At 38.9% G+C, this 25,981-nt stretch overlaps 1 protein-coding gene across 1 annotated transcript in view; it reads right to left on the bottom strand.

Annotated features, from left to right (window-relative positions):
- Positions 1–25,981, bottom strand: part of MCC (MCC regulator of WNT signaling pathway) — a 180,648-nt gene that overhangs the window by 130,211 nt on the left and 24,456 nt on the right. The window contains 1 exon segment of the mRNA XM_030237101.2: positions 21,066–21,277. Coding sequence (XP_030092961.2) covers positions 21,066–21,277 — 212 coding nt within the window.

The raw sequence follows: 25,981 nt of genomic DNA, 5'->3' as shown, positions 1-25,981 counted from the left end.
AATTAGACAATCCAATAATTGTTAATGGTACTTTCACAACATTTATTTGTAATAACAGATTTCACAGCATATAAGTCATTTTTCAAACATGGGTTTTTTTAGGAGCAAGGGATATTAAAATAAATTATCAGGCAGATAAGTTACATAATCTTTGTCTTTTTTTCATTAGGAGGCTGCAGAAGAGCATTATCAGTGCTGACAGTGTCTGGGCATTTTGACTAATCTTTTTATAGTGCTTCAATTTAATAACAGCCAAGCCTGGAACACACTCTGTGCCTGATAAGCAGCTCAAACAAATCCAGGAAAAAACATTTTCTTTGAAGTCACAATGGTTTTTAACACTGGAAATACCATGCAAGCTGTGAATTTCATATATTGATCATGCCGGAGCACCTTCAGCTTGACTATGGGCCCAATCTAAAGGTTGCATTCAGACTGATAGTCACGGTCCAGGAGCATGCTCATTCAAGTTTACCACTGAAGCATTTTCTTTAAGTTATTATCGATACATCAGTGCAACAGAAACACACTGGAAGTCTTTAAAATCTGTGATTGTATTTCACATCTAATGTCTCCACACTCCTCATGACAACAGAATGGGAAAATGTCAGGTTTGTAAGCTTGGTTAGTGCTTCTCAAAGCCCATGTGAGCCAGGAAAGAGGAGAGAGTTCACCCAAAGATTTGCAAACTTTACCTCAGCATCTCTGAAGCACTAAATCTGGGAATATTCTTGTAAGGCTACAGAGGTTGCTGCCTCCAGATGGAAGTTTTACCCAGCTCTCCACTAGAAACCATTTAAGAAAGTTTCCCCTTAAGTTACTTAGATTTAAGCATAATGGGTTGCAGTGCTCACTTTTCTAAGAGTTCAGCAGTTCACATTGTTCACCTTTTTGGTTTGCCTACTGTTAGGAAAAAAATCAGTTACGCAATTTTATCAAGGTTAAAATAACTCTAAAATATGCCACGTTTGCTGTTTGATAACCACATTCCACTCTGTTCTATTGTAAGGCTGCAATATTCTAAAGGATTAATAATTTATCACATTTCCCAGAACATCCTCTGACTGGGGAAAAGACACCACCTCTGTTAGCAAGGCACAGTACACCCTTCCGTGTTACAACCTGCACAGCTTTGGCACTGACAGCCAAGGCTAAATCCTGTAGCAGAGATGGAATTGCAGTAGAATATGGTGTTTACCTGCTCATGAGAGGTACTGGAAATACCCTGGCACATTTATTGCATGACCAGAGACCATTCAGGAACCAGATCAAGTATTGGGGTGATATTTGCTCACTGATTTTCTTGGAAGACTACCAAGCTCAGGAAGATAAAACAAGTGTTTGGGATTTAATCCTACCCTGGAACACATAAAAAACCTCTTCCCCATTCCATCAGTGCTCTTTCCCCACACCTAGGTATGGTGACAGCACAAGCTGGCACTTGTTCTACAGGAACAGAGGTACACCTGGGAAAGTACCTCAGGGTGGGGATGGTCCCTTCTGAACTCTTCCTCTGCCAGGAAGGCTTTGAGTGATGTCCTGCTCCTCTGCTGATTACCCACCTCACCCCACAGCTCCCTCACACTCACTGGATTTGTGTACACAAGCTCAAGCCACGCAACCCCTCTTAGTTTTGCAATTCTCCTTCTGCAATGCTCTTCATCAGAGTCTAGTTTATAAGCACAGCAGCAGTGGAACACAAATCTACTTGGTCTTTTCTTCACATGTAGTATTTTGATGAAATCCTTTGTATGAACTCATTCTTCTGCTTCCTACAAACACCAGCTTTGAAGCCTATCCTTCCTTCTCCCCCCCTAAATTTTAAACACCTTGTTGTTGAAACAAACAAAAAAATTAGTAATTTTTCCAAGACAGCCTGTTTATTTCAGTCAGTGTTGAAGGGTTAAAGAATATGAAGCTGTAGCTAATGCTGTCACATGCAACATCTGTATCCTAAACACTTGACCTCCAAACATCAAGAAGCAGGAGGTATAAAGTGTGCACCTAAAGCAGCATGCTATCTCCTTATTTTGCCTAAGGGCTAAAGAAAATAATAAAATAAACTTTTCAGATGTTATACACCATCAACTCATGCAGCAAGCGCTAAAAGAACACAATAAACAGTAACATAATACAAATCAGCTGCAATGCTGAATGGATTGCTTTACTATGATACCAGCCCTTACATCATTACAAAATCTCTTAGGCACAATCTTACTATCAGCAAATTCACAAGGCTCACTTAATGAAAATCATACCAAAGAACATAGCTTGGCTTTTAATTCAAGGATAAAATTTATCTCTTTAGTATGCAATTGAGAAAAATATCATTAAGCACAGCACTTAATATCCCCTTCACATTCCTGCACTAATAATTTTAAATGTCCCAGCATTAGGTACAGGCATAGCTGCTGGCCACATTCAGTCCAATAGGTGCACCAGGTCAGACAACAGTTCTCTCTATTTCAGCACAACATCTCCACAGTGAATGCCCAGGTAAGGTCAGTGTTAGTATGGGATAACTCCTCAGAATACAGGGGTTTAAAGCCAAGTAGTGCCTTTGAATTTGGAAGAAAATACAGATTAGACAATCTTGCTCTTTCTAGATGAACACCTCTTTCTGCAGAATAGACAATTTAATAGGTACAAAGCATTTAAATTCTGATATAAAGTTTCATTTTTAATGATGTAAAAAAACATCTCTAATTACAGGCACCCCACAGTTAACTTGTACATGTTTTTCAGTAAAATTCATTATGTTGGCTGTAAAAATATGCCTTGTGTTTACAACAAAGGCTTTCAGAATTGTATGAGAAAGAAGTTGAAGGGATCCAACGAGAGCTTTCATAATTTGGGCATTAAGTTATGCATAAAAATCACATCCTTCCTTGATTCAAGCCCTAAAGGCAATCTCTGCAAATCGTGTTAGAAGGCCCATTTCAGAGTAGTAGAACAGAGCTTTTTGACTACTGTTACCTATTTACAAACATACCACAGGCAGCTGTAGATCCTCACAGACTACTCAACTGTGTTGCCTCTCTTACTGTTTCTTATATATGTGTTAAAGAAACCCCGAACCAAACAAACCACCAAGCTTAGCACTACCTTGCTATGTAAAAACAAGGATTCTTCTAATTCTCTAGACAGGTAGAACATGACAAATGCACCATGCAAACAGCAAACTGGATAATCTTCCTTTCTTTGGACTTGAAACTTGAAGGCAAAGAAGAGCAGAAGAAATGGGGTAACACGAACAGACACGTTTCAGTAACAAAACAGCTTGAACTCTGAAGCTAGGGAACCACAGAGCATAAGTTTTGTGCTGGTCTGAAAGACTAATAACAGAAATCAGATTTTTTTTTTTTTTTTTTTTGTCTGCTTTCCGCATGACCTTTGGATGGGGCAGGTGAGTAAATAAAGACTATCAAGATCCCTGTTTACCCGGACAAGAGTTTAAGAATAGCAAACATCAACTTTACACAAGTTTCTACAATCACACTGTGTCTTGGACAAGAAACATATCCTTTAATTCTTGCCAGAGAGATATAAATCTCAGGTAGAAAGTTCTAATACAAATGGAATGAATTGCAATACATTTATTTTCTGTTTTGTCTAATGTATCCAGTCAAGAATTCATTTATTATATCTTCAGGGCTTTGTAGCTTTCCTGTTTATTTTAATAACAGTAGTTTCATGCCTAGAGCTCCATGTACTGAGATAAAGAGATCAAGGCACCTACATGAAAACCCACTGTGCATCAGGTGAATCATAGTACTTCTTGGTCTGTTATAATATTTGCCATTCAGGTACGTACAGCAGTAGCAGCCCATTGTAATATCAGCATATGAGCTGTCTGTAGAGATAGAGGTGCAGGTGAACACAAACTAAGATATCAACCATTTATTCAAATTCCTGTTGTAGCCATTTTTCTATCACTTAAATGAACACAAGGCTACTGTCCTTCACTGACCAAAAATAAACATGGTGTAAGAAGACAGAGCCAGAAAGGAAGGAGAAGAGCACAACAAAGATGGGGAAAATACACATACATAAACCATAGGTACAATCTTTACCCAGGACGTTTTACCTTCCATGACAGCCAGTACCAATCACCAAGAGGGAAAGGTCCAATAGAATATCTCATAGATATCACAGAGAGCTGTTTGAGAAATTAACAATTAGGGGTGAGCAGCTATCTACTAGCTATCTACTACATCTCAGAGTACTTATGCATCTTCTTCCAGAGAGGTGGAATATGAAACTTCCGTGTTTCACTGAAAACCCAGTGTTTTATCCTAGATCACTGCTGAAGCTGACCCAGCCCTTCTTGGTGACTGGCTAAGGTTCACTAACACAAGCAGCTCAAACTGCGAAGATGAAGATGAGCAGCAAGCAAATGATGATAAGCAGCTGGGGAAAGTTAGAAGTTTTATGATCTTCTCTGCCATATCTGCAGTCAAAAAGGGGCCTATTTCTAACCCACCTGTAGCACCGAGTACAAAGGTGAACTAAGGGCTAAAGAAAGCTTGTTGGAAAAAAACCCCACCTAAACAATGACAATGTTGCACGGCCACAGACTCCTTTCAGTATCTCCCATGTTAAAACATCAGAAAGAAAAGGTATTTCTCACAACAAAAGTCTTACTCAGTCAATGCACGAAGGAAACATGAATAAATAATTTCAAGGTAGCAATGTAAATACCACCTGCTTCAAATATTGACTCCAATATCAATTCTTTGAGACACCCCATGATCTATTGTCTTGCAAAGTCTTGAAAATTAAATGTTGAGGGGATAGAAAGCAGTAATCACCATCAATACAACCACAGACAGAAACTCTGACCAAAAGTAACTATATGCTGAATCTATGAACCCCACTTATGCTGAAATGCCAATACAGAATTTTTATGCAATACTTTGAAAAAAGTGACACAGATATAATGAAATTTAACTATTTTTACTTTAAGGAGAACTATAAACACATATGACTTTTTTTTTGTCAGAACCTCCCAGTCACAAACCTACTGTCTTCTAGTATGGCAGGGTACAGCACTTGCTTAACTCTCATGTATTTACTGTGCTTCCCTCTACATTGCTGTCTCCCTCACTAGCCTACTGATTTATTCCCCTTATATCATTATTCCATTCTACACCTCAGAGTCTCCTTTCTCTATACGATTAAGTCCAGAAACTGTTAACTCTCTTATTCTGTCAAGCATATCCTATGCTCAAAAAACCAAGGATATAAAGGATATGTCACAGTAAATGGTGTATCAAAAAAATGGGCGAAAGGAACAGAGAAGCACTTCAGTTAAACTGGGACAAGACAGTCTGCAGATTCAATTTCCTACAAAATGACCTTAATCAAATGATTGGGATTTCATAGCATAACTAAATTAGCAGTTCTCACTAAAGCCCACAAGGATTACACATCTAAGACATTTCAGTAACTGACAAAGTATGCCACTTCTAAAGTATTTATTAAGAATTTGCATAACATCTGATATGGCTTTAATTTCAAATTTATTAAAAACACACACAATCATGTTACACTAAAACATATCCACAATTATGTGAAATAACAGCTTGACTATGGTTTGCAGTGAAAAAGGAGAAAGTTTCTCATTACTTGTTTCTTTTAGGCAAGGAAGGAAAGTAACATAATTCATCTAACCTAAACAAACAGTATCACCTTGGCTAAATACAAGTAAAACAACTTCTGCCAATGTTGTTGTCCTACCAATAAATTTTTGTCATTTTCTACTCACCCCACTTCCCTCCTAAATTAATCACCATCTGTTTAATCTCAACTGAGATCTCCATATTTCACCTACTGCAAAGATGAATGTTGGGTATAAACACAGCTCTCGGAGGGAAGGCAATCACTGCTGCAGGGTAACAGGAAAAATGTCTCTACATGGTTGCAATCGTTAGCCTTTCACCACTCATTCAGAGCAAAGCAGCAAAAAAGTTCAGGTCATTTCCTGACTGGCACAGCAAGTTATAGCAAGATACACATTCTATTAATTTTTAATTGCATTGCTCGCGGACTGAAAGCCCGAATGGGGAATGTTTCTTTTTAAAGCGTAAAGAAGGGCACTGAAACTGCTTACCTCACTCAGCTCTGCAGGGGACTCATTTCCATATTTCATAGCAACTCCAGAATTCATGATTAGACTTCTCAGGGCTTGACGATTTCTGCAGATTGTAATGCTTCAAAGCTCTGTTCAACTGATTCAATACTTTCTTCTCCAAAATTTTTCTCTCTTATACATTTTGCTCTAGACAGCCATTTTTACTCCACATTGAGAGTTTAAGTTAATGATGCAAGATCTTTGGAAGAGCCAAACTGGTTTTGACTTCACAGACAATCCATTGCTAAGAGAGACTTGTTAATAATGTGAAGTGCTCAGAGAATGCAGGGAATGAAGTGCTTACCAGGATCCCCGGGCTGTCTTAGTCCATCTACAAGGCGTGCTTCATCTCTGCTGTCTGCTTTATGCTGCTCTTTTCCACAACTCTGTTAAAAGGCATCTCTCAATGCCGCTGAACATACTCTGAAAAATCTGACGAGCTTCACACAAGTTCACAGAGAAATTAAAAGCAGAGTACTGCTATAGTCCTCAGTATTTGGAGAGGCAGAAAGGAAAAAAGAAAGCTCCCTTCCCCGAGAGAAACCAAGGCTGCACTTCACGCTAAAGTTTCCCCTGCCAGTGAGCCTGGAGTTTAAGTGGTTTATGATCAAACACAGCTGTCTTGCTGCTGGCTAAAGGGTGCATGGAAGGGGCGGTGCCGAAGGGAGAGCGCAAGTGGGAGGGAGGGAGGGAGAGAGAGAGCTACAGAGAGTTCATTTTGGAACTACAGGCATCTCTCCAGCTTTCTGCATACTAATTACTATACAGAAAACCATAAAGCTAAGTAGACAGGAATACGCCACCTGGATAACAATAAATTGGATTCCTATTTCCCTGTTCCTCTGTGCAATTAAGTAAGGAAAAATGGGGAGCTGTAGGGGATGGGGGGTTGTAATGATTTCAAAAGGTCAAAGTAAGCCTGAAAGCACCATTAGAATGCTGCAGATTTTACATAACAGACTGACATTTTACAAAGAGTTCAGGAGATACTACTAGAAGAAGAGGAGAAAAAAGCATTTGCTTTCAACATTCCTCTAAAAATAGAGGAAAAATCCTTAATAAATTGGATTTATGGACATGCTGTACCCATTACAAGAAACGTCGACTCCTTTTCCCCTTTCCTCTGTTCCCTAAAACACAGCCCCACACACTTTCTGATTGGATTCTGATATACTTTTTGAGTCAGATGTAGGAAACACAATCCTCTGCAACTGAAATTTATCTGACCATCTTAATATAATATATTACTGAAGTACCAAATTAGTTCAGAAAAAAACCCCAAATGTAAGAGTCAGGAATAAATGCTATATAAGCTGTGCCTCTATCCTTGTACTCATTTGCATGGAAAACAATGTACTCCAAGAGCAACGTTTTGAAAATAATTATGTGAGTTTTTCTTTCTCCTCTGTTAATCACAGATTAGTATCAGCATGTGGACATAGGGATAATTCACCCCAATTCACCACAAGAAGCACATTAAGATCCAGAATCCAGAAAAGCATATCTATATTGCTCTATGGTGCTACAAACTCGTCGCACATCCTGCGCCCCTGTCCTTCCTCCATGCCCAGCACCAGGAGCTGTAACACTCCTGTGGCTCATAGGGTAACAGGAATGCCACAGTCTCGTTCCTAGATGTTTTACGTTCATCCTTCAGGTCTCCAGTTTGCTTTAGCACAGTCTGTATTTTGGGGTTTCCTGTCCTTATTTCATGCCCACTTTGCATCACCTCCACTCTCCACTGTTTTCCCCACTGAGTGCATCCTCCTTGTCCCACCTTCCATTCAGGACTGCCTCTGTGTTCAGTGCTTCTGCATATATTCATCCTTACTTATCTGCTTTGTTTCCCACATGTTTCCAGTTATGGCCCCTGAAATCCCGGAGAAGGGCTGCACTGCTCTCTGCTGGCAGAGGGACGGTGTCTCACGGCACAGGGCGACGCTGGGACAGACTGTGCTGTCCCCTGCAGTGGGCAGGGAGGCAGGGGAGTGCCGGCTTCTCCAGACTGGAGCACGGAAACAGCATATCCACAGCCGTGTTGTACACTGATCTCCTGTACATTAAAATGTGATTAACAGGGATCTGTACCCAGAAACAAAGGGGCTGTAGAGTGACTCAGCACATTTTTCATAGGTAAGGTAAAACCCAACAACTTCCATTCAAAACTTCCTGCAGCTGACACATTCCTGCACCAGTACATTTAAAAATGTTTAATCTTTTCAAAACTATGCCTTGAAAAAAATGTCAGTCTTTTGTATTTTGTACCACTACCCATACTAACTTTATTTTCCTGTTTATAATCTGCTCTGATCCTATCTTCATCCAGTTCTATCACATCTATCACAGGTTTACCAGCACAGGGTTGAGCCTCAGTATTAATACTAAGAATAAAGTTCTGAGGTTTTTCCTTTTCTAAAGGAACTCATATTAATTATGGATTCAATACACTGCACTTCCCATGCTCTATCCCTATACTGCCAAATACTTCCCTGCTGACTGTGAACAGGCATTCAGAAATTAGGAGTTCTGATTTATTTTCTTCAAAACTCACCATTGTTTGTCCATTTCTGGCAGATCAGCCATCAGACAGACCAGAGCACATGATACTACAACCCAAGTAGGACACTTCAGGATCTGAATTAGATCCACTCTGCATTCTACACCTATGCTACACAGGATTTTTTTCTGCCTTTTTCCTACTCTATGCAGTAACATGGTTGAAAGAGACAGAGACTGACTGAAAAACAACATCAGAATTCACATACAGAATTAGGCACAGCTTCAATTGTGCATAAGAACCTGGGAGATACATGCAGGAACTTTCAGAACAAAGTCTGTTTAACATTTAAAAATTAATTATAACTCATGTGCAGATAAATGAAATGGTTAAACCAAACTCTGATGAGAAATTATTTTACTTTAACCCCAGATGACTCCCATTGCAACCTCTGCATACTTGCACTGCGTGGTACGGGATTAGACATTTCTCAGTTGGAAAGCATCAAGTGTTAACTAACCCATAAAAACTGGCAACACTTGTTTCAACATCCTTATAAACTGTGCAGGCATTTCTTTACTGTGGAAGGCTAGCGAAGACTAAGTGTAATAATTATTCTAAAACAGTTATTATTATATCATGTTTTTAAAACAGGAGCATCAAGAACATATCCCGAACATTTGAAGATGCAGAACTTGTTCCTGTGTGAAATGTCATTATTATCTTGCATTTTTCAAGTCCATTAACTAACCAAATGAAGATGTTACATCATAAAATCAAATTCCCTGATAGACCTGCCCAGCTGTCCACAGGCTGTTTCACCACTTCCAAATACATGTGAGTGACTTAATACAATAGCAGGGTACAAAGAACTTTGTTTAAGCCAAAGTGTATTTTCCCACTGGCTTGTGCCAAAGGCAGGCTTCAAAGCAAACAAAAGAAAACCTCAAGTGTGCCAATTTTGCTTTGCCAGGAAATGAACAGAGCACCCTGTGACTCAGGGAGAGAGGGGCCTGTTGGACTCAGTCCCTCTCTGTTGTTTGGCAGCTGACTGTTCATTCTCTGTCTTGGTGACTCAGTTCCCTGCCTAGAACAGAAATGATCCCTTGCCCTTAGCCTTGTTCCTGCCACTTTTTTAGCCTCTACAGGCAAGGAGGGGGTTGGACTGGGAGTGGGAAGAAGAATCAGATATTTCTTAGCCCAAGATGACACATTGTCAGTGGATGCCTCGGTGTGGAAGTAGGTAACAAGAAGATGGACAACCCTGACTAGCACAGAGACTTCAGAAACAACATCCACTGCACACTTTCTGTCTGAGACAGACACACTGGCCTGGACTTCCACTCAGTTGCAGGGCATTTCTGATCCATTACTGCCTTATGTACCTCTAAAGCACTCATGATGCACACACTGCTTGTGGTAAGTGCATTTGCACTGACACATTCTTCCCAAGATAATTTCAGAATTATGCAGCAACAACCATTAGTGTGGCCAGCTTGCTGATCGTTGAACTAATAATCCTATGGCCACCCTATTCCATTTTTTTAATCTCATTCAGGTGTAGAAAAAGAATCACTGACATATGTCTGAGATTCACTGAGGATTTCTAGTTTATTGATTGTATCTGAATAAGCATTCATTAAGATTTGCTATATCACGTGGTGTGAAAGGATTCTTTTGGGACAAGTGACAACTCCATCACCTCGTCTGTACTTCTGAAAGTGCCACAAAATATGCAAAACACTAGCATTCTCATTATTTTGTAAGACCTCTCCCTCATAATCTGTCTCAGTAATTACAATAGTCTATTAGCTTACAGTTACTGGAGCCGTTGTCAGACTTGGCATACATGAATATTCCTTCCTTGTTCCAACAGCTGTAGAGTAAAAACTACAGTGTAAAAGTAATTATCTACTAAATATGTGCATGTCACATATTCTTCAACATAGTGTGTACCACTTTCAGAGTTTCACTCTGCGTGCAACATGCACTATTAGCTGATTAGGATTCTAGGATGTATGCAATAAGGCCTCCTTGGTTGGTTCTGGTTAATTAGCTCTGTAATTGAAATGCAACTAATTGAAGTCCACTGAGCATTTAGTTCCTGTTTGTTTGTTTCAATATCATCCCTACAGTTAGAGCAGCGCTCTGCACAATCCAACGCACAAATCACACACACAAATCACACACACAAATCTAGTACAAACAATTGGAGTACAATTTTTTTTCCTTTTCATTCTTGCAGAAAACACACTGGCATAGTGCCAAAGTCCAAATTTCCATTAGAAAATAGCACTCAGATCACTATGAAAGCTAAAGTTAGAAGCACAAATTCAATACAATATACAAGTTGGATAATGTTTCCAGAAAATTCTTCATTCAATAGCACTAATGCACCATGATTTAAGAGGGAGAGGCTGAAAGGGATAGTAGGTTCATGATGCAAACTGTTCTCATTAGTGACAGTAAAGGTTATGCATATAGGCTGAGAGAAAAAAAAAAAATCCAACCCATTTGAAACAATTGGAATTAACCTTACACTGGAAAATGAAGCACTGTCTCTGAAGAAAACATGAGCAAATATTTTTTCTTTCCTTGAATCAAACCATCTCGATAAGTCTGAAACAGATAATATGTCTAGAACAATATAATTACAAAACAGCACTTCAATCAGCTACTCTCACCTGTTCACCCTTCCTCAGCAACTCAATCCACTTAAAAAGTCACGTCCTTGACCTGACCAGTCTCCTTGGGAGTTCACATTTGATCCCTCTTTCCATCCTCCAGTATTTCATGCCATGAAGCCTCTCACCAACCTGTCAAACAAACACTCTCATTTCCTGTCATTTCATCCAAATCTATCACATTCATTTGTATTCCCGCTGACCCCACAAAACCTCAGCATCAGGTCAGGACAGGAAAAGGACCAGGAGTCAATTTGTGCCTGTTATTTATGCTGGTGACTTGTCTGTGAGGACAAGGAGAGACAATAGCCATTTCTATGTCACAGCCACCTAATTATCATCACTTTATTTGCTCCTTGCTTAGAAACACCAAAAAGGCCATTCTGTAAATTACAATTCACACCATCATACTTCTGCTTAGCGTCCCTTCATATCCATAATTCCTCCAGTTATTAACCACAAGGAAATTAATTAATTTCAAGTCCTACTATCTTGGTAGCCAACTTGCATTTCCTCCTGTTTATCAATTGTGAACTGAACCTCTTCCAAAATTTCTCACTTTTATAGAATCCAGAAAGACTCACCTGCTAAGTCTCTCCTATTTTTCCCAATCTCTAATAGTGAAGTTCCCTCTATTCCCTCCTTACTCCTTACCTCTCTTTTGTTTCGTATGTTGTCTTTCACAGGCTCTCATTTCCACCTCCAGTCCCCATTCCACAGTTATGATCGTGCCTCTGCAAATGTTCAGCAGCCCTTGAACTATACCAAGACATCTGCATGTAATTATTTTTCCTAACTCCAAGATTTCTCTCCACTCTGACTTTCATTACCACTGGCACATTGAACACTCAACTCCCTTACTCGGAGTGTTCTGAGTCATGGGTCAATGATGATGTGAGTTCCCACAAAAAAAGGGGATGGATCCTGGCCCCAGGATTACATCAGAGCTGTGCTTTGGCACTTCATCCCCACCTAGCCAAGCACTTTCACCCCCACTTCACCATCTGTGGACAAGATCTCTGAATGTTTAACAGATGAACTGCTGGATAGTTTCTGACCATATGTGTGTATACACACACACTTATGTACATTTATTTCACCCATTTGTGTATGTACAGTTTGTGACCTTTGTAAATACCCTGTACATACTTTCACAAACAAGTGTGCACACATACATCTCTTATTCATGCGTGTACATACACTTAGCTATATCTATCCATCTGTCTATCAATCGATCGATCTATCTATGTATATTTGATCCAGTGAAATGTTCCACTTGAAATATCTCCAGTCCAACAAATTCTGACAAATGAAAGCAAGCATCTGACAGATCCCTGCTCGAAGCTCTGCAAGACTTTAGCTGGCATGAGCACTTAAATTACAAGAATGTCAACTTCTCTGACCACTTACAGGTTTGGAGTGCTTTCTTTTAGCAGAAATTATAACTAAAATTACATTAACAATGACATGAGCCGAAGTAATATACAGAAAAATTTTAGTGAATCAAACCCCTTAGTTTTCAACCAGATCTATTCTATGATTGTTGTAACTGAATTCCTACAGTTCTCATCTACATTCATAAATTCAATATATTTTGTGTCTGCATAGTTTAGTAGCTGCTTATGAAGGTCAGCAAGTTGGTCTACAGATCACTTCTCAACTCTCTACTAGCAGATAAATACTAGCATTTTTTTTTCTGAAGATCTGGCGTTTATGGGGTTTTTCTCTCTGTGGACAGCTAAACATAAAATACAAACTCTCTGTTCTAACCTGACATACAGATCTGGTCAAGAAAATTCATTTTTTCCTTCTAACTGCTTTCCCATATACAATTTAAATCTCCCCAGTGACATTTTTCCTTTACATCTTCCTACATTCAAGTTTCTCATCATAACCTTCAAGGCTGTCTTACCTCTGCCTCACCCATGTCTACTTCAGCCTTCATACCTGTCCGCTCCATTTTACATGTTGAGGGACAGCAGACAACACTGCTTCAGCATTTATGAGCTCTCTTCTTGTACGGTTTTATTTGATTCCACATTCCATGACATTTTTCTCAAGCCACTTACACTTACTTCAGATGATTACAGACATAAAATCTTCATTTTGAGGCCTCATCTGGATAGTCCCTTAGTTTGAGAAATTATTTGCTTACTGTTTCCAGTGTTTACTTTCAGATAAGGCTCTATCAACCAGCTAAACCAAGTAAAATAAACAACCCCATGTCTTGTATTAAAAAAATCTTGTTTGTTCTGCCTTCTCAATTCAAAATCCCTGCACAAGATAATTCATCATTATGTAAAACACCTACTACTCATGTAGGTGCTATAGAAACAAAGACTTTTCCCTCCTTTTCTATAATGTATATCAGAAAATCTGTGTAAAAATTAGATTCAAACAATAATATGCATTTATAATCTCTTAAAAAATTCAGAGAATAGAAAGATTCAATGTCATTTTTTTCCAGTCATGTTCTTAAAATTATAGTTTCAAGCAGGTAAATAAATACAAAACTGAGTTCAGGAAATTACAGATGGCTATTTGGCTTAAAGGCATGAACCTCACTTGAGTATTTCAGTGGGGTGAACTTATTTCACTATGAACTCTTCACAGAACAGACAGTGCCCTTCCTGAAAAAACAGTTTACTTTGGTTGCTTCCTACCAGGAAGAAAGGTGGAATTCACTGCAACACAACTACAATCATAAACTGCCTCCCTCCCTGATGAGAAGTGATAACGTGGATTTCTAGCCCAAAATGGAGCAATCAGGCTGAAACAGTTTTTAACATAAAGTAAGAACAGTTAGCACAAGAGAGCACATGTGTATAAGCACTCCCCTCCCATTTTCACAGTTCCCTAAAACAGCAATGCTGACAACCACACAGTAATTAAAAAAACATCACAACACAAAGAGGAGTGGGGTGTCCTAACAGTGGCAGCACCTTGCTCTGCCTCAGGTCAGTGTCCCAGGCCTTAGAGTGGCAGACAAATAATTCCAAGGGACAGCAGCATCTTGATGAAATTTACTGTTCCACTGACAGGTTTCTATGGGAACCCTGCCTTGACCCTCTGGGTTGGCAGGATAACAGCTGATTACTCCATTATAACTAAACTAGCACTGAATTGCAAAAGCACTTAAGAGAGTCCATTTTCAACTCTGCACTGCAATGAAGATTTTCAGTTTATTACCAAAATCCTGTACTTCATGTAACCAGAACACAAGGGTGTAGTGCTTGTAAAAGAAAAAGGGCAATAAGTCATCTCCCCAACTTTTTAAAAAATGAGGATTCACAGAAGTTTGGCATTGCCAACTTAAACTCAAGTCACCAGCTTACACTCAGAGAGCAGGCAGAAAATCTGGTGGAAAAGAAAACCCTGTGACAAGAGGTAGGTGGTAATCCTTCTGGCACACCAGAACCCAGGAGGGTAATCTTGCTCCACCAGACCACCCCTGGCCCTAAGACTCAGCTTGGCACTGCTAATAATAATAATGTTAACACTTTATTCTGTATAGCTGTGTGCAAAGATGTTGCCCATTGTAACAGGTGAATTGCTCTTCATCTCAGACAACTGCAGGGGAAAAATAAATTTGGAAAAGCAAAAGGATCTGAACACCTGCACTAGAGCTAGAGCTTCCTTGAGTACAGCAAAGAAAACTGGATGCATAAGGGCATTTTCTGAGCAATGAGGTAGAAAAAAAATACAAAGTCCTCGCAACTAAGTTAAATTAGAAGTTTTGAAACCTTCAAAACATCTACTTAAACACCCTTGCTAAGACTATAGTGCCTGATTGCCATATGCCATTTCAGATCATCCAAACTAGGTCAAAACCCATCACTTTCTGCACTTCAACTTTATCATATGCTTGTAAGAGAGACTGTTTGACTGTCATGCAAAAGATCCAATTAAAAGCCTCAGTTAAAAAGATCTATTCATAGTCTGCCTGAACAAATGTGACCTGTGCTGACACCCATCACACTGAGCTATGATTGTCTGCAGATGGAAACACTAACAGAATTTAAAAATATATATATAATTTGCCATTTTCTCACCTCTACCTCTGTTATAATGCTAGCAATCCAAAAGACAGCAAAACTACATTTCATATAAAATAGATGAGTCCTGGCAGACATAATCCAGAATGTCCATTTTAAGAGAAAAACTAGTAACTGACAACGATTTTAGAGGGCTACAGAAGCCAGGCCTCTATAAACAAAAAGCATAATCCCATTACAGCTGATGCCTGCTTGAGACAAACAAGGTCCATTACAATGCTGGCTTGAGATCAAAGAGCTAACAGCTTCCCACACCCCTAAACATAAAGCCTGTCAGAAAGAAACTGCCTTTGTGCCTGATTTTGGACAAGCTAACCCTCCTGAATCAATATGCCAATAATCAGTTCTTGCTTTAATGGAATTCTTGGATTCTATTTTTTAGCCTGGCAGAAAGGAAACGATGCTTGGTTTGGAAGCACACACACAGAAGGCAAGGTTATCCTGGACCTGGACACAAAGCTTTTGTAGTAGGCTCAACTGTCCACACCACTAGAATCTTCAATTTCAGGCCTTTCTATCTCAGTTCTAAGTGAAGGCATGATTAAGCTACATTTTTATAGCAATGATTTTTATTGGCATGAAAAAGAAATTGCAGTAGAAGTTGCATACAGAATTTGGGGAAAGCATGGCTGCAAGGGGAGAAGAGGAAGAGATCCAGCTCCAGTGGTTTATTGTATGTACAGGTTTTCAAATATGGGACAGAGTCCCCAGCCCCATTCAAAAAGAACTGCCTTGAGAGCACGGGATACCTGATGCTTTGGGGCCCATTTCCCTGACTGTAGGGGAAGGGGCAGGGAAGCTGAAGGAGCAGAGCTTCCCACACTAAGGCAAAAATTATTTTAAAACAGAGTAGATTTGGAGAGGAGGGTTGGGATAAAAGGGGCAAACTTTGCCAGAAAAGGACATACCAATATTAATGAGCACCAAAACCATAAGAGCGTAAGAAATTAAAGGAGAAATTTTGAAGCAGATTCTCATTAACAGCAACACCAAACAACAGTAGCCTCAAACCAACCACAGAATTCCCTTTCTCACAGTACAATTCCATTTTCAGACTTCTTGCTACTTTCTCTTAAAGATCATTTCCCAAAAGAATTTCCACAGGATTACCATTTAATTTACATCTAATGCCTATAAATTAGCAAAAGAGAAAATTGTTCATATTTAGGAGAGATACTAGAGTATCCCTAGACTACCACAAATCTCTAGGAATCCCTTTTTCCCTCATCCCCTGCAAAAGTATCTTTGCTCTCTTAGGTAACCAGACAATCCTTCCTGTTTCTAAGGAATCAATCTTAAAACCAACATTTACTTGCTTAGTTAAAATTACCCCAAAATGTAGTCTAAAAAAAAATAAAAATTACACTATTCGGACAAGGTGTACATCTTTTTGGGAGGGTGAATGATACCATGTCTCTAACACATTAACATTACACTGACTTGTGCCACATAAAAACTTATATACATAAAAGATGAACAAGCAGACATCTTTTATCATCAGATAATCTGAATTTCAGTCTTTGTAATGAAAGATTGTTGGTTATGTAGGCACATGCCCTGATAGTCACACAGCAAAGGACAGGGTGGCTATCCAACAGTCAAGGTAGGAGGTAAGGTAAGAAATAACAGAACACTTGATGTATTGTCAAATCACCTGATGTGCTGAAGAAAGGACCAGACAAAGATATTAAATTCAGTGTTTTGAATTTCATCACAGAATATCACATGTGAACATATGCCATACACCAAGCACCTCTGAGATATTCTCCTGCTAAAGTACTAAGTACATTTTATAACATTAAGGAATTACAAGAAATTATTATATGCTCAATAACATGACAGCAGCATGGAAATTACATGTAAATCACTTAATTTACATTTACATGTACCTCAGAGCACATAAATGCTTATTGTGACTCGTGATGAAGCAGAGCGTTGATACTGTTTGAAGCAATTATCCAAAACAAACAGCACTACAGACTGACATAAATGTAAACAAAATGATAATACTAAATGTGCTCTTTTATACATAAAAGCTATTAATATAAGTAAACCACAGCAAATTAGATTTGCCTGATCAAGGAGCAGATCCAGGTAGGAAAGGAAAAGTCATGTGTTCCTGGAAAATGCAATAGTGACTTTCAGAATACTATTGCTCAGTATAAACTATGTCAACTAAAAAGAATAGCCTTCTCAAAATAGTGGTTCTGTCTGTCATAACTTGCAGCTCAATGCTTTCCAGGAAGAAAAATTAGCAAGGTAGACATTCACTGAGTCTGACTAATAAAGAGGTATTGCAGTAAGAATATCTATTGTCAGATAACATGACGCTTCCTAAAACAAAGACACTGAGTTCTCATCTGCTAGAGATCATGCTGAGAAACTAATGCTAACACAACTATATGTTGATTTGTTACACGTATTTTCAGTTTAACTTTGTACTTTGCAAACTTTTGGTCTGTGTACACACTAGAGATGGTATCTACATTTGACAGAGTCCATAGCTAGAACTAAATTACATAAAGCATACTTTGTCATGCATGCAAATTAACAGCCCATTCTCAAACCCAGTGATGTCTTTAGTATCTCCAGATGAGGTTCAGACACATGAAAATCAGACAGGGGGGAGATAAGAAAGAGCATATACCAGTAAGAAAATTTTTGTACTAGTTTGCTGTTTGTCCTTGAGGAGACATTCCAAAAACTAGCTGCTCTTGAGATGAGAAGTGCAGATTTTGCAGGTGGAGCATTCTGCACCAACACCCTCCCACCTAGACACATCCATTTTGCATTGACAGTCAAGATAAAGATAAAAAGCAGGATTATGCACACTTAGTGGTTGGCCAGAAGAGTGAGATGCTGCAGGAAGTAATTCTGGCAACTCTGTAAATAAGCTCTTCTCTCTGACTAAGAATAACCTCAATGTAGCCATGTGGCATGGCTGCATTGAGGAGGAAATAGCAACACAGCCTACTAATCCATGGTCATAATGAAATTCTACCACACTCTGTTCTCAAAAATACAGCTGAACCCTTCCCCTCTGTGCACAGTGGACTGATGTTCATTTAGCTTCTGCAAATGGAAAACCTAAATGTTAAGGACAGCATGGAGACCCTCTGTCTTGACTGAGGAGTATAATCTATGCTGTTGGAGTACATTATCACCACAAGGGATGTCTTTAGCCTGACTGCACAGTTTAAAGTCAAAATGAGGCTAAAAAAAGCCTGCTAGAGGGCAAACTAGGACATTAATAACAAGAATTGACACTTGATTAATTAACTGAATTCAACTTTTAAGAATGGGAAAGATGAGAATGAATGCTAGGAAACAGCTTGTTTGTCATTGTGGCAAATGCCGCTCAGTAAAAGATCTGAGGAAGAGACAGAGAAGGAAGAACCTATATTAAATCTCAGCTCTGTGAAGGCTATGTTTATCTCTTTGAAGAGCCTAAATTTAGACTGCAGTAAGCATGCCCCAAAGTATTAAATTTTGTGGAAAGATGAATAAATATTGAAACCCAAAGTAAATAATTCTCTCAATTTTCTCTTGCTCCTTTCTCTTTCCATTTTAATAAAGCCGAAGCAAAAATTTACATATGACCCATGACACCAGTGCTCAGCAGGAGTCAAATGAAGATGTTATTGTATTCATCTACATATAAATGAGAGACTGATGACTCTACTTTGGTTTTGAAAAGCATAGAAGAAATATTCTAAAGCAGAAGTGTAACATATTAAAACAAAGAGCAGGCATCTTTCATGACAGCAGGCATAGAAGGAATATAGAGATCACCAAATCACAGAATATCTTGAGTTGGTAGGGACCCAGTCAGAATCACTGAGTCCAATTTCTAGCCCTGCACAAAACCCTCCAAGAGTCACACCACATGCCTAAGAGCATTGTCCAAACACTTCTTGAACTCTGCCAGGCTAGTGCTGTGACCACTGCTCAGGGAAGCCTTTCCAGTGCTTAACCATGCTGGGGGTAAAAAAAACTTTTCCTGATGTCCTCCCCTGATTCAGAAAGACATAAAACCTGGGAATCCGTATTTTTTATAAGCTTCCTGAATTTTAATTTTTTTTTTTTATTTTTACGTAAAATAGCAATGCAGGAGCCATCACACTGTGCATTCTTGAGTAACATTGCGCACTGTAGCTTTGTATCATATCTCTGTAAATGTGTGACAGCACAAAACTTCTGAATCATCACTGTACAACCATTGGTAGTTACACTTAAATTATGTTTCTTGCCTTGATGATGAGAGCATCACTCAAGGCAGGGTCAGATGTTTTACTGGAGAAACACGATGTGTATTGTTTGTCTTCCATCTCCTCTTAAAGGAGGTATTATATTGGATGGACTTGATTATTCTTTTACAAATCTGCATGTCCTCTGCTCCTCACTTCAAATTGCTCTTATTTCCCCTCAAGAAATAGAACATACAAACAAAGCTGCTAAACAGCCTATAATCTCTCAATTCCCCTGCATTATTCTCTTTATAATACATGCGTGCCTACTTGTTTTCTGCTCCTATGCTTCTGGGTGAGCTCATGTTTGAACCACAGCTGATCTTTTATTATCTTCCATAGGAAACATGAGAACACAATTCCTTTAAGAAAATACAAATTTCCTTAAATTCTTTTCGCTCTTGAGGAATTTTTAATATCTACATTTTTTTACTCTGCATATGAAAACAGGTCCTGTATCAGCTCATGTTTAGGAACTTGGATAAAACAAGAAAGCTTTTGTGAGCATTGTCAAGATACTTTTCATATTTCTCTTTTTAAATAATGTGGCTTGAAGACATTGATTTTCCTCTGTTGTCAGCAATCACTTCCATTTTGAGTAGGGTGTTGGACCAGAAAACATCCTGAGGTTTCCCTTACAGCTTAAATTATCTTATGGTATCATGAACTAGGAGTCTATTTCATCAAAGTCAAGCATGCCAGTGGAGAGTAATGTTTTTTAATTAGAAATTTTTCACTTTTGTTTTAGCATCTTTTACTTCTCCACCTAAGCTTCTGTGCAACATAAACCAGAAACATGCTACAAAATAGGTGGTCTTTTATAAGATGCCTGGGTTAAAATTAAAATACAAACATGGTCTCAATACAAATGTGGAACAAGCAAAAAATAATGTCTTACTCCTCCAAAAGTGTTGCCCAAATCACAGTTCCACATTGGTCACTGTGAAGAAAATTTGCCTTTCTCCAGTCAAAACTAGCACACACAGTTATGTGGGCTTTTTAAATGGAGAATAGCATTTGCCTGTAGAAATAAAAAAGCACACCAAGGGCTTAAAGAAAGTACCACATAATTTAGTGGGTAGTAATGAAATACTATATGAAGAATTCTGCTGCACAACACTTTTGAGCAATCTGACACACTTAAAATTAATTGGGAGGACATTTTTATAAACAAATCTTCTGTTAAATTGTATCAGTTAGGAAATTCAGTTTGACCATTCACAGATTCTTACCTTTTTTGACACAACTTGGTTATGAAGCTTTGGAAACACTATACACTACATTATTGCTAAAATCACATCAATTTTCTGAAAAAATAAGTAAAAATTACTTCAGTATGGGCTCTAAGAGTGGAATAAATATGCTTCTTCAAAAACAAAAACAAAGCAAATCAAACCACCAGTCCTCCTACAAAACTTAAAAGCAGACTTAAACATAAAATGCACTTACAGTGTTGGCAAGTTCTAAGTAGCTTCCTCCAACAGAGTTGCTAAAATTTGAGGCCTGAGCTAGAAGTCTTTGCAGAGCAGCCTGTTGAGTCACATTGCTTCTACCACACTCCAACACCTTTTGTAGCATAAAATGACTGTGGAGGTCTGGACTCTGAAGGTCTCTCGCTCCTGAATCATACTCCCAGCTTTCTCTGGCTCCTGATACAGCACCTAAAATACAGAAATGGAAAAAACATTCTAGTATGGAATGTCTGTGTATAAAGAAAATACAGAATCTCTCAAGCTGGGAGGCAGCCATGAGGATCACTGAGTTCAACTCTCTGGTCCTCAAAGGACTGCCTAAACCTAAACCACATGACTAAGAGCATCATCCACGGGGTCCCTGAATTCTGCCAGGCTCAGTGCTGTGACCACCTCCCTGAGGAGCCTGTTCCAGTGACCAGCTATCATTCCAGAATGAATGGCTATCAATCAGTCCTTGCCCTAACATCCAGTCTGAACTTTCCCTGATGCAGCTTCATTCCCTTTCCTCATGTCCTGTCACTGTTCACCAGAGAGAGGAAATCAGCACCTCTGGGGTTACCCCTCAGCCTTCTCTTCTCCAAGCTGAGCAAACCCAGTGACCTCAGCTGCTCCTTGAGATCTTTCACAATCTTGATCTCCCTCCTGTGGACACACTCCCATAGTTTGATGCCTTTCATGTACTGCGAATATACCCAAGAATGCACACAGTAGTCAAGGTGGGGCAGCAACAACACAGTGCAGATTAGGACCACCACCTTCTTTGGCTGTCTAATGATGCTGATACACCCCAGGACACAGCCCTTTTGGCTGCCAGGGCACTCTGCTGACATAGGAATAACCCTGACCATCACTGAAGAGAGAAAAAAACCAAAACCTCCATTGCCGTTACTGCCCATCTTCTTTGTGCTGATAATATCAGGGGAAAAAAACAGTAAAATTTCCAGTGCATAGGTGAATTACCAAATTACAAGATTCAGAAGGAAAACTAAAAGCATTTGCATATGTTATTTATTACTACAAAACCAGTGTTGTTTAGAACAGCTAAGGACCGAGAAATGAGTACCAATAACTTACATCAGATTGAAAAGCAGCAGAGATAAAAGAGCAAAAGAGGAAAAACAACTTTAACTTTTTGTTCACTGAATGCCAACAAATACGTGTATCTTTTAGCTGTATAATTATAGCTTTTTATGTTACCATTGCCTTTTTTATTATCTCAGGATTGCTTGTTTCAATTCAAGTGCCAGACGAATCTATCACACGATGTTTCATTATAAATCAATGCAAGGATATGATGTGGTGGCAAGTGACAAACAATGAATGCTTTGAGAAAGTTTCTGTATCATGAAGCTGTAGAGTTCCTGTTTCTCCATGAACAATCCTTCCAATTCCCTATGCACAGAGCTCGGGTTAAACCATAAAACAAGAAAAATTTCTAGTCTTGTCAGTAACTATTTCACCCCTGGCTGCTTCTGATTCCCTTATAAATGTCCCACTCCAATTAAAATTTTGTTATGTTTTAGATTCAACCATTTCCTATGGCAAAACAATCCAGAGTAGGCACTAGATTATTTACTAACCCTGGGCAGTACTGTAAAATTTCATCTACAGTATAATGAAGATCAAAAACAAATTAGTGACTGTCCCAAGCATACACTCTGGTTAATAGAAAAGCCAGACTAGAATCCAGAGCTACAGACTAGATCAAAATTCTTTATCAAAAATGCAACCATCAAACCATAAGTAGTTACCTGTAAGGCCATCCTATTACTTTAAAAGCTTTTCCTTTGAGCTAGTTTTCTCTCTCAAGTATTAACCAGCATTCTAAGGAAGTGTTTACAAATCAGTGGTTATTACTTAGTACATTACCAGGCAAAACCAATAAACTACATGGACTATTAGGAGAATGTCTCCCCCTTACCAAGAAAATCTGAGATGTAAAAGTACAAGTGGAAAACCAGCCAGAAGGGCTGCAAGGCAGCAACTGATCTGTTGTTTCAGGTCGACACCCTAAGACCCTGTAATGCTGTTATGGATGAAAAGCAGACTTAGGAAACCTGGAGTTGGTTTCACTGTCTTTGTGCAATGCAAATATTCTAGTCTTGAAACACAGAAGTAGGAAATAACACATAACAATTACATTTTATACCAATATAATTACCATGGTTCCTTACCATTGGTAGGAGGAGATTAATTAAAGATAAATTCAATTACTTTCACACCAAGAGCACTCACCACTGTACTTCATCTAGCTACATGCTGCAAGCCTTCCAACAGACTTGCACTGAGATACTTCCAGCAATATTTTATACAGCAGGCAGGGCACTGTGGCTGTGCACAACATTGTGTGTCTCTGCCCTCGTGTGGCTACAGAGCACCACAGAGAAAAAAAATCAGCAGCTCACAGACCTGAAGTCCCTGAAATGTCTCAGGCGTCCAAGGGCAGCAGAGGTGAGACAGTGTAGAAATTTTCCAGGTTCCAGGGTAGAAATTCATTTTGATTTAGATTAAATGTACATCTTTTAGTTAAGCCTTGGAATCTTAGCTGTTTAATCTGAGCTCAGAAATTGCTTCAGTGAAAGACAGAGATAAGGGGTGGGGGAGACAGGTCAACTTGGCCTAGGAATTCTTTCTGATAACAAAAGAACTAGAGAAGTCTGTAAAATGAATATGTATGAACCTGTTGTGAAATTGTATGCATATGTATTTGGGGAGAAGGATAAAAAGGGGACCAGAAGTTCCCAGAGGTACACATGCCTTTTAAGGGGAGTAATCCCCGCATGCGTCCAGCGCTGCAATAAACATACTGGCTTTACAACTTTTACAAAGTTGTGCAGTTTTTGATTTTCTCCGCACAACAGAGGATCGGTTCTGCCACTTCCCAAGCCTGCCAAGAGCAGGTGAAACAACACTTTCTGGGCAAGCAAAGCCACAGAATTAAGAGAGCTGGCTGTATCACATGGATTAATCTCTTTCCACAGAGCTAAATATGGCACATGTTTCTACAGAGAATATGCACTACATTTCTGTTACTCAAAAATCATTGTTCTGCAAAAGAGCTTCTCTGTTCATTCAATTAAGAACAGCAGTTCTGTTGAAAGACCCAAGTGGCCTTCATAGATTGCACCATCTGCTATCAGACTGAACATTCAGCTGGCACAGAAGTCACCTGTCAGTTACAGACTGATCAGGAAACACTGGGGCTTTATTATTGTATTTATGACTGTATCTTTAACCAAAGTTCTCTTAAAAGTTCATGTCAATACTCCTAATTTAAAACATACATATGAACAATGGAAGGGGAGATGACTGGAAGGCATTTTCAGTATTTTATTTTGGGCTTAACCCTAATCCCTGAATTTGCCCACTGTTTTCCCAACAGATTCCAGAACTCTGGCTGTCCTGGATCATGCACCTCTCAAATCTCAGCTTTGCAGGGAAACTCCGGAGTCAAAACTGAGATTTCACTTGTAACTGAAAATTCAGCCAGGAATTAACAGACAACTCTTGTATCTTGCTGTAATTAACATATAATTCCTTCTCTTACAATACTAATCCAAAATAAGGAAACATTAGGTATCATGGCTGATAGCTGACCAAGTAACTAGAAACCTATAGGTAATAAATCTGTGCTCAAGATTAGTCTTTGCAGAACAACATATATCCCACCATAGCTTTTCCTTGTTCAGCTACACTTAGAATAACAAGAAGCATAAAACTTCTGTTTTAAGTGAAACAAAATTATCATGAAAATTCCCAGGTAATAAGCATGCTGGGAAGTTGGTGTTACTACAAAGATTAGACCGAAAGAAAGCATAAATAAGTAAATTTATTGCACAATATGTGTATTGGATAAGTAATATAAGAGCACATAATTGTTTTCAAATTACGTAACACTTTAAATCCAGAGTAAGAAATGGAGTGAATGAATACATAGAGTATTAAAGAATAACAAAGGACAGTTTTGTTTGATGGCACATGAAAGATTCCATTACATAAAATTTCAGTTTGTGAATTGTACCAAAACTGTTTAAAACAGTCAAATTGATTCACAAACACCCCTCTCAAGAGTGTACCCTGCCCACCTGCACTGAGAATTCCTGCTATCTAAATCTTCCTTTATGACCTGCAAAGCTCTCTGTTCTGTGTTCTGGTGCCACCTTGCCACTCTGATCTGAAAGAAAATGGCATTTCATCTTATGTTCCAGCAGTTAACCTTCTTCCAAGGTGGCTTATATTCTGCAACAAAGAAACACGTCTGCCAAAAATACAAGCCAGGATTTTTGGTTTGATAAAGGCTAACTTTACCAGGCTATGCTGGTGAACCAAGCATTATGTGATTTCTTCATTGCTCACAGGGTAGAAAAGATAAACCATCAGGATGGTACGACACTGAAGATGTATTTGTTTCTGAGAGGACCTGGGGTATCAGGAAAAGCGAGGCACTGTAAACTTAGCCCTGCATCAAGTTCTGAAGTGAGTCTGACTTGTGAATGGAGAACATGAAGACAGCTGACAACGTAAGCTGTCAACCAGCTCCCTGGTCACACAGATTCACCTCACACAGTGAAGAGTCTGATCACTGTTTCCCATTTGGTAGCCATAACATTTAGCTTCTTAAACTTTTATGCATTATATTACCAGAAGAATGGCTATTTTTCAGTGGGTTTTTTTTGCTCATCTTTCATTCAACAGTTAAATTGTGATAACCTATCACAAAGAGTTGGAAAATTGAATTATTATTATTCAGTGAAGGCAACAGGGAGATTAGTCAAAAGCACTAGCCATTTCAGAGCTCCCTGCCAACTTCAGTAATAGTGGTTCTGGAGGTAAGCTCACTGAAGGGGGAAATGTACAAAATTAACAAAAAACAGTCATTTTGCACTTGCT

Source organism: Serinus canaria, chromosome Z (assembly GCF_022539315.1).
Source record: "Serinus canaria isolate serCan28SL12 chromosome Z, serCan2020, whole genome shotgun sequence".
Lineage (NCBI taxonomy): Eukaryota > Metazoa > Chordata > Aves > Passeriformes > Fringillidae > Serinus > Serinus canaria.
The sequence above is the reverse complement of the archived record's forward strand: the minus strand, read 5'-3'. Positions and strand labels throughout refer to the sequence as shown.